Here is a 14,070-nt window from a genome sequence, read left to right as displayed (position 1 = left end):
CGGCATGTGGGATCCTCCCGGACCGGGGCACGAACCCGCGTCCCCTGCATTGGCAGGCGGACTCCCAACCACTGCGCCACCAGGGAAACCCCTATGTTAATCATTTTTGACTCAATGTATTTCTGAACTTTAGACAGTGACTATATATATATTTATGAACAGCAAACATTTGTTGAAAGTATTGACTAATTTTGTGTGCAGTACAGTAAAATGAGAGGTATGAGAGTTCATATTTATTGAAATTTAGTAAATTCATCATTAACTAAAGGACAAAAATCTAATGATTAACTTTAAAAAAATTAAAAAGAGAAGTCCTTAATTAAATAAGATAGGGTTGACACAAGAAATTGGGGTAGAGGGAAGCCTTTAATCTATCCATTATCAATTTTATTTATTTCAATCTACAAATGTGGTAAGAGATTTACAAAATCATCTACTCGTTGGTATCTACTGATCCTTAGATACCAAACACTTCCTACTGGCTTCTGTAAAAATCATGATTTTAAGGATGATAGATTTCATGGAACAAAATGAACCATAGCACTCTTTATAATCACGTGATAGCCACGTGATTATAGCCACTGGCTGGCTACCTTCTTACTGAAATTATTTTAACTGTTTTAGTCAGTGAAGCCCCTTTGAAAAGGCAGTAAGATAAATATATTTCTTACAGACTTCTCCATCACATTATAAAGAACTAGTTGAAACCTAATGTTTATCATTGTTTTCATTTTATTTTGTTTTTGAGTGTCAGAATAATAGAAAGTAAGGTTGAGTTAGGCAGATTTTGGTAAATATAAAATAGGGTTATTTTCCTAAATATGATACTTAGGTAAAAAGATAAAAAGTATTCACATTTTTGTTAGCGATATATGAAGGTTTCAAAATGAATTGTTAATGGCAAAGATTATTTTGAAGTATATGATAATCTAATTTGGAAAGGATTTTTTGTGTGTGAATGGTAGAGAATAAAACATCTAAGCATAAATATAACAATTAAGTTTATTTTTTTCAACCAGGAAGTTAACAAGCAAAGGTCAATGAATGTCTGCTGCTTTCAGGCCAAAAAAGCAAAGAAAAGGAAAGATGCAAAGAAGGAACAATTAAAAGTGACTTAGGAGAAAAACGTTGCTTTCTCTATTTGAGATGTATTTTTAAAGATTTTCTTTAATGGCATAATGCCACGAGAAAAGAAAAACGTCTATAGTTCTTACTGGAAAGAGCCTTTTTTTCTTAGACATTTAATCAGTTGATATTTGTGGCAAATACTTAATGTTCTGGGCATTTTTTTTCCCAAATAAATTTTCCCTAAAGGCATTTTCCATAAAGGAAATTGTGAACACATTTCACTACAGAAATGAACTTGAAAGCCTGACTTTGAGGAAAAACTAATGTTCATGGAGTAACTGCAGAGTACAAAAGAAATAGAAGTTATGATCACTGGTTTAGAGAAACTTGTTGACTGGGGAAGATAAAACACTCAGCACAATGCTTTTCAGCTAAAATCAGGGTTTTGTTAATAAGGAATAAGGGGAGACTTCACAATAAAGCAGTCAACACGCAGTCTGTGGCAAGACTGTAATGCTGGTAATTATTTCAAATAAGTAAAGAACAAAAGATTGGGAGTAACAACCAGGGTTCTAATTCCACTCTACTGTTAACTGTCATACCTAACGCGACACAGCTGTGGGCATATATGGACCCTGGGAACACGAAAGATCAGGACCAGAAGTCCAAAACTCTGGAAATTTATGTCACTAATCTACCAGGTAGGATTTTTGATGGCTAGGCAAAGGCCTATACTAGGAAGCCAACTGTAAGAATCCAAGAGTAGAGCTAAGGAGATATCTGACAGTCCTAACTCTTTGAGGGTAACCAACTGTAACTGGAAAGCATAGTCAGCATTGTGGAAACAATTTTATCAAAACATCTTCCTCAACTGTTTTTAATAGGTGACAACCATCTCCCAGCATAGATAACTATTCTTACTCTTTCACATGTTTATAGTGCTATTCAGTATATGATATTAATATAGTTTATTATTAAGATTAAGAATCCCTAATGCTGTAAAGTTTATGATATATAAAGCTCTCACTACCTACCTCTGGCACCATAAAGTAGCTAAAAATAGACATAATACTAAACTGTGAATTAGGTGTAAGGAAATCCAACAAAATTCTGATTTTTCTCATGAAAATAACTTTAATGTTTTTCTTAAAATATGAAATATCAAGTTCTGTGAAAAGTATTTGATGTCCTTCCTTGCTTTGCTTGTGCCCTAAGATTTTTCTTAGACTCCTAGCAGGGTAATTCAGCACCCTATGTTACTTTGAAAAACGGAATCCTACTTTTCTAGGCCTTAATTTCCTTATCTGTAATGTGAAGTATATATATTATAGGAGGTCTTTAAGATCAGTTCCCTTTTAGGTGTGACATTCTAAAGTTTTTTAATAAACTAAGTATCAGGAAGTAAAGGATTCTGAAATTACACTTAAGAAGAAAAGTAGTAGAAAAAAATTATCTTTGTTTACTTAAACCGTGGTTAAATTTACTGAAAATTATTTAGCCAGAAATCAGTTTGGTAAATGATCCTTCACTGAATGACCAACAGACCTACAATTGTCAGACCAATGCCTTAATCCAGATTTAAAACATTCATCACAGCTATTTTTCTATCAGAGTCAAAGACTGGGATAGATACAGGTCCTGATCCAGAAAAATATGAGTAAAGATCATCCATTCGCTTATATAACATTGAGCATTCTAGAAGTAGTAGGCATCTCAAATATTAATGAGGGAATTGACACTTAGTGGCCCAGGACCGCACATCCCTGGTAAAATTGCTGCAGCAAAGTCTTGGTGATACTAAAACTTTTAAAAACCACAGTAATTTGGTAAATAGATCATTCAGTGAATTGGTTTTTGGTGGACTGGTTTACTTTACTTATATACTGCTTTCCCCCCAAAATAAATAAACCTACAAGTATACAAAATCAAGCAAAATGGGAGCAACAAAAGAAAAATAAAGATAAGCTAGAGTATAAAGTTGAAGCAGGAATGAGACTTGATAACACATCCCATTAAGACCTAAACATGTTTCTGGTAAGCCACAAATTGACTTTAGTTCTCAGTGAAATGTAAGAGTTAGGACTGTCAAATATCTCCTTAACTAGACAATTCAGTGTCCATAACATAAGGTGAAAACAAAGCAGTTGCTCGTGAGATGTTCAGAGTGTCATTTATGAAGAATAATAGAAATGTTGAAATAGAAAATCCTATGTAAGTTAAATTTCTTAGCATCATTTTTGAATTTCTGAATACAGAAAACATTTAAAAACTAATTCATTTCAAATGTTTTCTTTAAAGCTCTATTTTGTCTTTAAAGTATAAAATACCTGAAAGCAATAAATTTATTTGCCAGTTTTCTCAAGTATTTCTCCAGACCTTTCTGGTCTCCATTCAGACTTCTCTCCTTCACATCCAGGAAGTTCTCTCTCCGAAAAAAGACCAAAGTATTCACTTTCCTTTCCACTCTGATTCTCAGGTCCTAATCTAGACCATCGTTATTTTTTAAGTGGACAATTGAGGCAACTTTCTGTCCCAACCTCTAAACTTTTTCAAATTCATTACTGCTGAGGGTGTGGTCCTTGAATCACCTGCATTAGAATAGCCGGAGCCTCAGGTCCTAGTTAAAAATGTTGGTCATTTGGGGGAGAGAACTCTCTAGTTTACCTTTAGAAAATGTTATGCCGATACAGAGCAGGTGCTTCAACAGATGTTTAAGTAGTTGGAAACTATTTTTATTATACATTATAGTCTTACAGTGTAGTATTTTATAATGCATTACAGTGTATAGTATATAATGTAGTTATCTCATTCACTTAACCTTATTTTGTTCAGTCTTCTGAAATAAAACATAAACCCTTTTTTCCTTCTCTTTGTAGTATTTACAGACGTATGTTATTGCTAAGGCTTTAAATCAGTAACTCTTGAAAGTGGAATTATAATGGTATAAGAGACTTAATCTGCCATCATCTCCATCATGTTGAATATCTATTTCCTTTTTATCCATATCTTTTAAATCTTAGTCAAGAAAGATTATTTTCAGGGACCATTTAGTATCTTAGTTTTAGAAATTAAGAAAAAAGTAATAAATTAACTCTTGATGAATAATTTCAAAAAATTTATAGCATATGAATTAAGTGATGTAAATTGTATTTTCTTTTCCTAAGGAAAAGTTTATTAAGAAAAATGCTTCTGGGCTTCCCTGGTGGCGCAGTGGTTCAGAGTCTGCCTGCCGATGCAGGGGACCACGGGTTCGTGCCCCACTCCGGGAAGATCCCACGTGCCGCGGAGCGGCTGGGCCCCGTGAGCCATGGCCGCTGAGCCTGCACGTCCGGAGCCTGTGCTCCGCAAAGGGAGAGGCTACAACAGTGAGAGGCCCGCATACCACAAAAAAAAAAAGAAGAAGAAAAAAAATGCTTCTTTTTTTCCCTTACCCACGGTTATTTTGGCTACTCAGTGAATTAAAGCTGTAATATAAGCTTCAGATTCCTGACAAATCATTTCTCATTTTCTAAAATCCAGGAGTCAAAAAAGACATTATATGTAGTCCAATATATGCAACTCCCTTAGAAAGCATTTACTTTATAAATGCCAAGGGCAAAAATGTGAATGATAATGTCACTATAATGTTACCAGTTTGGGGCACCAACATATTCTACTCCTTTTTTGACACAGGCAGGTATATTTTCCTAGCTGAATAAAACATCACAGTGTAATATTATAACTGAATGAAAAAATAAATTGATCAAACCCTTTAAATCTTGGCTAAAAGTTGATTTTATTATTAATAAGTTACTTTAAAAACTGAATGCAGATTCCTTTACAGACTCCTTTATTAGTCTTTCTCTTCTACTTCAAGTGTCACGAATGTTACTTTTATATTTTTCCATTTATGTGATGCATGCTGCCTTGGTGCCTAAGAGCATAATAGAAAAATGAAAACCTGAACTAATCAAAAGCTTCCCATACTGGTGAACATAAAAAAGTTTTGATGGCTTCCTTCTTAGTGGTTTATGGCGTGAAAATGCAGTTGGTACAACTACTGTTTCTGTTGACTTCATTGAAATCTTAGCAAAAGAAATTCTTACTTTCCTCAGAATTAATTTGTAAAATTATTTTTAACCTGGCAGTTACTGAAAAGAATTAGTATAGATATTATTTTAAACATATAGATATGGATTATATGCATTAATTTTTTTCTGCCACAATCCTGCCTTGCTATAGTCTTGGCTGTGCTTTCATGGCTGAATATTATGATCAGTCATTTATCAAGTATAAGAACATCTTTGTAACATCAATTAAGTACATGTAGTGGTTAAGAGCACAGGTTTTAGAGTGAGACAGTTGGGTTCAAATCATAGTTCAGTTCCTTATTGCCTCCGTACCTTAGGAAATTATTCAACTGGGCCTGAATTCTCTCAGTTGTAAAGTAGGTACAGTAAAATCCACCATATTAGATAGTACTGTTATGAAGATTAAAGTACATAATGTAATCAAAATGCCTGGAACTAAGCAGAGTGCCTGGAATGTGGGATGTAACCCTCATCCACAGCGGTAGCAGGAGTGGTATTTGTATTTTTAGTACCCATTGAATGAGATATTCATAGTCTCCTTGCCCCAAGTTAGGTATCATGGCATAAAGTATAACTCAAGAACTTTTGATTATTTTTGGTTGCAAAATTGCCCATAGTGGTTCAAGCTAAATTCCTAGTCTGAGATTCTTTTAAGAAAAAAAGCATGTTTAAAACATTGTCTTCAATGTCACACTAAAGGAATTATCTCTTTAAAAAACGAAATAAGAAAACAATTATTTTAGAAGGATTATTTTAAAAAGATGCCTTTCCTGTATTTGAACATGTTGATTTGGACTATAAGTAAGATAATATAATAATGTATTTTTTAAGAGAAAAGCAGCTCATCACAAACAATAATATATTTGTTTTGAATGACATATGAAGAATAATGAAAACCAGACGCTGATGGTATCTATACACTGAACAGGATTATTCCTATAATACACTAGCATTATGCTGGTGAATGTGTTTCCATCAGGAGACTTATGATGGGAAATCTCAAATATACACCATATATTCATCATTGGTTGTAGAAATTATCATGTGGCCAATATTATTTTACATATACCCCCATCCACTTCGCCTCTTCCATAATTTGTTGAAGCAAATAATATACATGTTATTTCCTCTATAAATGTTTCCATTCATATCTCTAAAAGATAAGGACTCTTGTTGTCTACAAGAGTACCATGGTACCATTATCAAACTTTAAAGTAATAATTCCTTGATATCATCAAATAATAGTCATTGTTCAAATTTTCAATTTCCCTTAACTGTCAAAAGTTTCTGAACAGTTCATCTATTTGAATCAATATCTAGGTAAGCTCCACACTTTGGGATTGTTTGGTACATCTTTTAAGGCTCCTTTAGTCGTCCCACAGGTTTTTTTACCACTTGAAATTTATTTGTTGAAGAAACTGTTGAAGACATTTGTAGTATTTCCTCGACTGGATTTTGCTGTGTAGTTAACCATACACTTCTCACCCAATTTTTCCTGTGAAGTTATAGTAATTAAGTCTAATCTAGGTTTGATTTCCTTTCGTAGGGGACAAGACTAATTTATAGGTGATCAAGTGAACCTCCCTCAGGAGGCTAATGTCTGTCTGGTTGTCTCTCTTTTTGGTGATTGGCAACCATTCAAGTTCAGTGCTTAGACTCATTAATTCATCAGGTATTGCAAGATGCTGATATTCTAACTCTTACATTCCTTCTTGATTTATTAGCTCTAGTATTTCTATAAAGAGAACTTTCATCTATTATTTGGATAGTTTAATGTTTGGTTTAACTGTTAACCCATGAGAACAATCCACAGAGGTGTCATCACACAACTAATTTTCAAATGTCTGCCAACTTTATGGTCATTGTAGTTCAGAAATGGTTATTTAAAAATATATATCTATTTATATGTTTATAGATACAGATATAAATCTCTCTGTATGTTAAAAGTTGAATTCATTAAGAATATCAAAAAGATGCCAAGTCCATGAATAATTATAAATATAAATTTAATTTAAAAAATAAAATTCCTAAAGTTTGTACCAGCTTTATAAATTTCAAAATATCTGTGAGTTTGCCTAGAATTTTCTGACATATTGATCACTTGTGTTTATTTCGTTTGTAATCTTTATTTCTATAAAATGTTAATTAAAAGGGAATGCAGTGGTGTCTTTTGAAAGAAGAGGATGTCATTCCCCGTATCAGGGCAATGGAATGTCGTAGAGGAAGACCACCAAATCCAGATAGACAGCGAGCAAGAGAGGAATCCAGGATGAGACGTCGGAAGGGTCGACCTCCAAATGTTGGCAGTGCTGAATTTCTAGATAACACAGATGCCAAGTTACTAAGAAAACTGCAAGCTCAAGGTAAGAAACAGAACGTATCTGACACTGTAATAGTCATATTAAAAAGTGTAAATATCTCTTATATTTTTGACTGGTGAAAGATTAACACTGCTCTCAATTTCTAAAAAGTAGATATTTGTGTTAGAATAAAAATGAGAAAATAAGGAGTCCCACTGGTAACTGGAGTTCTTTGATTAGGTAAGCTCCTTTCAAGAGCCATATTCATAAACACAACAAACCCTGTGTGTTGAGAACTGCAAAGGTGGGTGATAAGCTTTTAAGGCTTGCACTGAAAGGGCATCTACCAGCACTCGGCACATGCCTTAAGGTTGTGCCAACCTTCTGGAAATTCTCATTTTAACAGCTCCCGATTCCTTGAGGTGGTACAAGGGGATAACTCCAAAATATGTGGATCTGTGGAGTAAATTTTCAGTCAGAGAACTCCAATTACTGGTAAGTAACCCCAGTCTTTGGGTTCTTCTGTAGTATGCACATATTACAGATATTTTCGAAATGCCCAAGTAATAGATTTAATTCACAAATATTTATTTTAAGACCATCAGAAAGTATCACTGTCAAGCACAAAGTGCTCATAATAACCTCAAATGTATTTATGACTCAAAAATGTACATAAATTATTAACATTAAGTTCCCAGGCTATGTCTGACACAGAAAAAGCTGGCAAAAATAAAACAGTCCTGCCCTGAGTTTGAGTTACTAGTTACAAATGGGAAGACTCTTCTTGTGAAGGGCTTCTTGTGAAGGCTATCTGAATATGTATCAGTGTATGTGTTGGTGTCTTATATTCACAAGCATATATATAAACATATATATCAATGTAAAATAAAAGTTCAACAATAAGAACTAACTTAGAAGACTAACAGGATTTTACTTCTCATATGTTTTCTCTGCGGGAAAAGCCTGACTTATTTGTTTATTGTAAACAACATCATAATGTTGACTTCTTTGTAGCGCCTTTGTTTTTGTTATGAAACAAATATCTATGACGAAAGCTCATAGAACAGAAAACTTTCTGTAAAAGATATTCATGAGTGGAATCATTATTAACAGTTTTTTGTTAGGCTATCAGACACTCCTATACATAAACTGTACATAAACTCCTATACACACATGCCTTCAAACACTCATATATATACATATGCATATATAATATGTTGTATTACATATATATCCTTTTTGATTTCTAAAATAAATGGCTTATAGTGTACATACTATTCAGCTTGCCTTTTTTTCCACTTAATTTATCTTGAACATCTTTCTGTATCAGCACTTAAAAGTCAACCTTATGCTTTTAATGGCTGAATAGTGAGTGATACTGTGTATGATTCTCCCATGCTTCATTAAATTAGTCTCCTTTTGGTGACTGTTCTAGCTATTCCTGATATTCGCTATCACAAACAGTGCTGCAGTAGTACATATTACACATATCTTCACATCCTTCTACAGGTGTGGCTATCCATAGTATAAAATCCTAGAGATAGAATCTCTGAATCAAAGGGTGTGTGCATTTTCAATGTTGGTAAATAGCAGGCAAATATTATCTCCAAAAAGATTGCACCAGTTCATACTTCCACCAGTGGCATGTAAGTTAACTGCCTGGTATGTAACTTAATGTTGTATAAGTTTTTCTCGGTCTTAGAATGTTTTTAAAATATTTTTTAAAGTTATTCGGTTTGGTTTCTATTAAGACATTTATCTCCCTTGAATAGTTATTAGTGAAGGTTTAAAATAAGTTAATATGTTAACAGATACAGCCATACATGATTCATTTTTTAAATTAGTATTGTCAATAAACCACTGCCTCTTCTAAAGGATGTATAATAGTGGGGAATGTGCATTGTTTGCATAAAATAAGAAAGCTTGAAATTAACCGATGTCCAGAGTCTGGGCTCTTCATGCATGTTTTGCATATCTTATACAAATAGCATTAATACTTAGTATCCAAAATGGCAACTTTATATTTGTAAAAGTAACTAAATTTTTACAAAATAGAAGTTGATTATTCAACTTTTACTCAATGTTTTTTCTCCCTCTGGATTTCAAATTGGTTTGTATTCCGTTACATACTTTTCCTTTGTTGTATTATGTTGCATTTTGCAAGTTATTTTACATTTGACCTTACTGTGTATATATGTTCTTTCTCACTGTATATAAATGTTAAATATTTAACATTAGATAAATAATAATTATTAATATATACAAGCAAATGTGGTATAATATGCTTTTTTTTTTCCTTGGGAAGAAAAGAAAATAGCAATGAATCACTATCACCCCTTTTATTTCTAAAAGGCTTCTACATTAACAGTTTGAGGGGGTTATCCAAGGGGATTCTATAAGTTTCTGTTATACATTATCATCGTACAAGGACTCAACTAGGCTGAACAACTGGACTTAATTTGAAGAAAGATTCAGAACAGTAAAATAAATGCAAACTTTGAATGTACTTTCAAGCATTGTGAAATGAGAGGTCTCTAATTTCTCAGGGAATACAAATAAGAATGTGACAAAGTTTGAATATGAAAAAATCTTTTAACCTATCTAAATAAACCTGCTTCTTAACTGGCCAATACCATTCATATCTCAGATATTCTGAGATACCGAGTAACACTTGTCCATTTCATACATTGTGGAATCTGAGATGCCCTAGTCTATGCAATGTCCCAGTATTTTAAGATGTTCCACTAAGGAAGAAAAGTGCTGCCAATTTTTACACACACTCTGATTTTAGACATGTGTAAAAATGCATCTTAGAATCAAAGAAGTGTGGTATATATAAAATATCCCTAATTCTAAGTGAAAATAAACTTTATTTCAAAATAAATTTTTACCTTTGAAATTTAAAGAGACAAAGTGTTCAACCATGAAAGATAGTTTTCAAATTAATATTTCAAACGCTCATTATAATAATACTATATTCAGCAACCATAAACCAAATAAATGAGAAGATATTGGGAGCAGTTTATTCCTCAGAGCCTGAGTGAATTTTCTTTGTCTCTAACTCATTCTCCTTCCTCCATATTGTCCCTAATTTCTTTTAACATTTTTTTTTCATGTTTTCTCCAACTGTTCGTAACATGAAAGTTAAGCTATATAAATTTTAAGTGATTAATCCAAATTGTATCTTCCTTGCTAAAGTAAAAAGATATGAGTTGAGCTTTTTAATGTTTTTCTTTTCCAGGAGTTTAAACATGAAAATTACTGTAAACTTGTGTTTGAAATTGACTGATACATTCATATACAAAAATACGCCAATATATGTGATAAAAATTTCTTTATTATAAGCCAAACTTCTATTAGAAAGCATCAGTTTATCTTGGAACAAAACATCATACTTATGCCACCTTTTCTAGGAATGTTTTTTTGTGTGTGGTACATGGGCCTCTCACTGCTGCGGCCTCTCCCGTTGTGGAGCACAGGCTCCGGACGCACAGGCTCAGCGGCCATGGCTCACGGGCCCAGCCGCTCCGCGGCATGTGGGATCTTCCCGGACCGGGGCACGAACCCGTGTCCCCTGCATCGGCAGGCGGACTCCCAACCACTGCGCCACCAGGGAAGCCCTAGGAAATTTTTTTTTAACCACTTAGCAACCCTTTACATTTTAATGCAGATTTAGGTCTTTAATCTCAGAGTTCAGTGAAAGCCTTCAATTCTTATATGTTAAAAAATAATGTTTACCTGGATCTATCATAGATGAGAACAGTGTCCTGCAGGTGTATTATTATCAGAGCTTGCTAACTCTGCAGGCCAGTTGATACATTTTTATTTCCCAGAGTATTTCGTGAACAGGAGAATCCCTTTTATGCGGCTCAGAAATTTTTGATGATGCTTAAAACTTCTTAATACTGAAAATTATTGGAAGATTGGAGGTATACTTTAGTATCAGCTTCTATTTCATCTTTTATTAACACTTCAAGTTTCCTAGATAAATTCAAACCATCTTATATCCCCTCCCCTTTTTTTAAGTCTTCATGATAGGAAATCAACCGTAGTAACCAACTGCACCTCAGCTGTTACAAGGACATAGGGTTAAGTTTCTTTCTAAAATCTCAAGGCATTTAAATTTCTCTAAGGGTTTTAGAAGTAGTAACATATAGACTGTGAAGTCAGAAAGTCCTGGGTGTGTATCTTGGCTCTGCTCTTTAACTTCTGTAAGCCTTAGTTTATTTCATTTGTAAGCTGGGCATAATGTTGCCTATCTCATAAGGTTGTTATGAAAATTAAACAAAATCATGTAAATTTAATACAACAGTTCAATAAATGGTGGAAGTTATGAGTAGAGCTCAAGTGATTCAGGTAATCATGTGATTACCTGAATCACATGACTACCTAATCAATCACTTGATTAGGTAATCAAGTGATTACCTAATCATATTATCAGTGAATATAAGTTTCTTGAAATTCTTCACCTGCTACAAAGTTGAAAACAATGTCTAATTTAAAGTGGTATTTTCTAAAATGATTTTATGAATGATATTATGATACACCACTTTTATAGTTAGAAGTATTTTGATCAAGTTTGCCAGCAGAAGAAGGTGTGACGTTACATGCTTTTCTGTATCAGCTACCTATTGCCACAATAAGGCCAACCACAAAACCTCAGTGGTGTACAACTCTAAGCATTAACTATTTGTGCGGATGGAATGAGCTGGTGGCAAGTTAGGCTGTTAGGCATCTCTGCTGATCTTGGCTGGGCTTTTTCACATTAGTGGAGTCAACTGGCTCCATATGTCCCAACCTCCGGGAGCCTAGCCCGAACATGTCCTCATAGTAAAGGGCAAGGCACAAGGATAAAAAGAGTAGAAAGAGTATAGGTATACTTTCAGACTTCTACTTGCATCACACTGTTTACATCCCATTGGCCAAAGAAGATCACATGGCTGAACTCAAAATCAAGGAACAAGAAAATATATTCCACGCATGTCTTGATGAGAGGGGACCGCAAAGTCACATTACAAATGGCATGGATAGTCAAGGAATGAAGACTTGGGACCATTAATTATGTCAGTCTATCCCAGTTTCATACATTTGTCCTTAAAAAGTATGAGAACTAGGTTGTCCTTAAAACTCATTGACATTCTGTACTCTTTATTTAGGAGATTTAGTTGCTTTCCTTCATAAATGAAAATATCAATGGATTCAAAAATTTTACCATTTATATGGCAGATTGAAATGCTAAGTTTGGGGGCTTTGTTCTATTTTGGGTTCTCTTTCTTTCTTTTTTTTTTTTTTTTGCGGTACACAGGCCTCTCACTGCCGCGGCCCCTCCCGTTGCGGAGCACAGGCCCGGATGCTCAGGCCTAGCAGCCATGGCCCACAGGCCCAGCCGCTCCGCGGCATGGGGGATCCTCCTGGACCAGGGCACAAACCTGCGTCCCCTGCATCAGCAGGCGGACCCCTAACCACTGCGCCACCAGGGAAGCCCCCTCTCTCTTTTTTTTAATATATTTTGTTATTTTTAAGACTGAAGCTGAATCACTTTTTTTTACATAGTAGCAGGTACTTTCATACTAAGTGAGGATTACATGAAATGTGAAAAAAAATGTACTTATATTAGCCTTTGTGATGAGGATTAAGAGAGGCATCATTTTTCTTATGTATATGGGATCATATTCGATCAAATAGTTTGGCAATTTCTAGGGGAAATGAACGTGACATTTTCTGAGGTTCTCCTACTTGGTATCTAATGTTTGGCAGTTTTCTTAAAAATTATGTCCTTCATGATGATAACAGTTTCACAGGTATTGTTTTTAGGTTAGCAGTTATATAAAGTTGTTAATAACATTCCTTGAAATTTTGTATTTTTCAGAAATAGCCAGGCAAGCAGCACAAATAAAGCTTTTGAGAAAACTGCAAAAGCAGGAACAGGCTCGGGTTGCCAAAGAAGCTAAAAAACAACGAGGTAGGTGATTTAAATGGTAGCATAAACTTGAAGAGTGAGTATTGGGTAATTCATAAGAGGCATCTCTTCTTTGTTCCTTTTCTGATGATATCTGTGCCTTGATTTTTCATCATAGCAATAATGGCTGCTGAGGAGAAGCGAAAGCAAAAAGAACAGATAAAGATTATGAAACAACAGGTAAGTGTATTCATTGGAACTGATTTTTAAAACACAGGCATTGTTGTGGGGATCTCTCTGTATCTTTCTATACGTACATTACTTTCATTTTGATTTCTGAAATAACTGTATTTCACGTTAATGTTATGTATCTTATTTAGAAAGTTGTCCTCTTTCATTAGTTAAAATTCACCTCATTTTAAAACAAAGTCTTCTACTTCCAAGTTTTTCTAAGAATTGATTACCAAACAGTAAATTGTATAAGTACTTTTAATATCCTGATAGACTTTGAATATAAGTTGACATCATGAAAAACTTTCAGACTTTTAAAATTAATGTATGAGTAAATGAAGGATATTCCTTAAATATTCAAATTTTAATAAGAAAAGCTGTTGTCCTAAAACATATAAAATACTAGTAAAAAATTAAATTCAAGTTATATAGAATAAGGTTTGCCTCCATTGCTTGTGATTGCTTTCAGAGTTACTAAAAAATTACTGCAGTCGTCTCTCAG

At 34.0% G+C, this 14,070-nt stretch overlaps 1 protein-coding gene across 44 annotated transcripts in view; it reads left to right on the top strand.

The window, feature by feature from the left end:
- The window catches only part of BAZ2B (bromodomain adjacent to zinc finger domain 2B), a 390,894-nt gene that overhangs the window by 304,000 nt on the left and 72,824 nt on the right, over positions 1-14,070 (top strand). For all 44 annotated transcript variants that reach the window (XR_010839121.1, XR_010839120.1, XM_067026151.1 and 41 more), the window contains 3 exons: positions 7,291-7,501; positions 13,308-13,400; positions 13,516-13,577. Coding sequence is in view for 42 of the 44 variants with exons in the window: in XM_067026151.1 (XP_066882252.1) it covers positions 7,291-7,501; positions 13,308-13,400; positions 13,516-13,577 (366 nt within the window). In the remaining 2 variants the exon portion in view is untranslated. The remainder of the gene's footprint in view (positions 1-7,290; positions 7,502-13,307; positions 13,401-13,515; positions 13,578-14,070) is intronic.

This window comes from Kogia breviceps, chromosome 2 (genome assembly GCF_026419965.1).
Source record: "Kogia breviceps isolate mKogBre1 chromosome 2, mKogBre1 haplotype 1, whole genome shotgun sequence".
NCBI classification, from domain to species: Eukaryota; Metazoa; Chordata; class Mammalia; order Artiodactyla; family Physeteridae; genus Kogia; species Kogia breviceps.
Note: the sequence above shows the minus strand (reverse complement) of the source record. Positions and strands in the feature narration are given on the sequence as shown.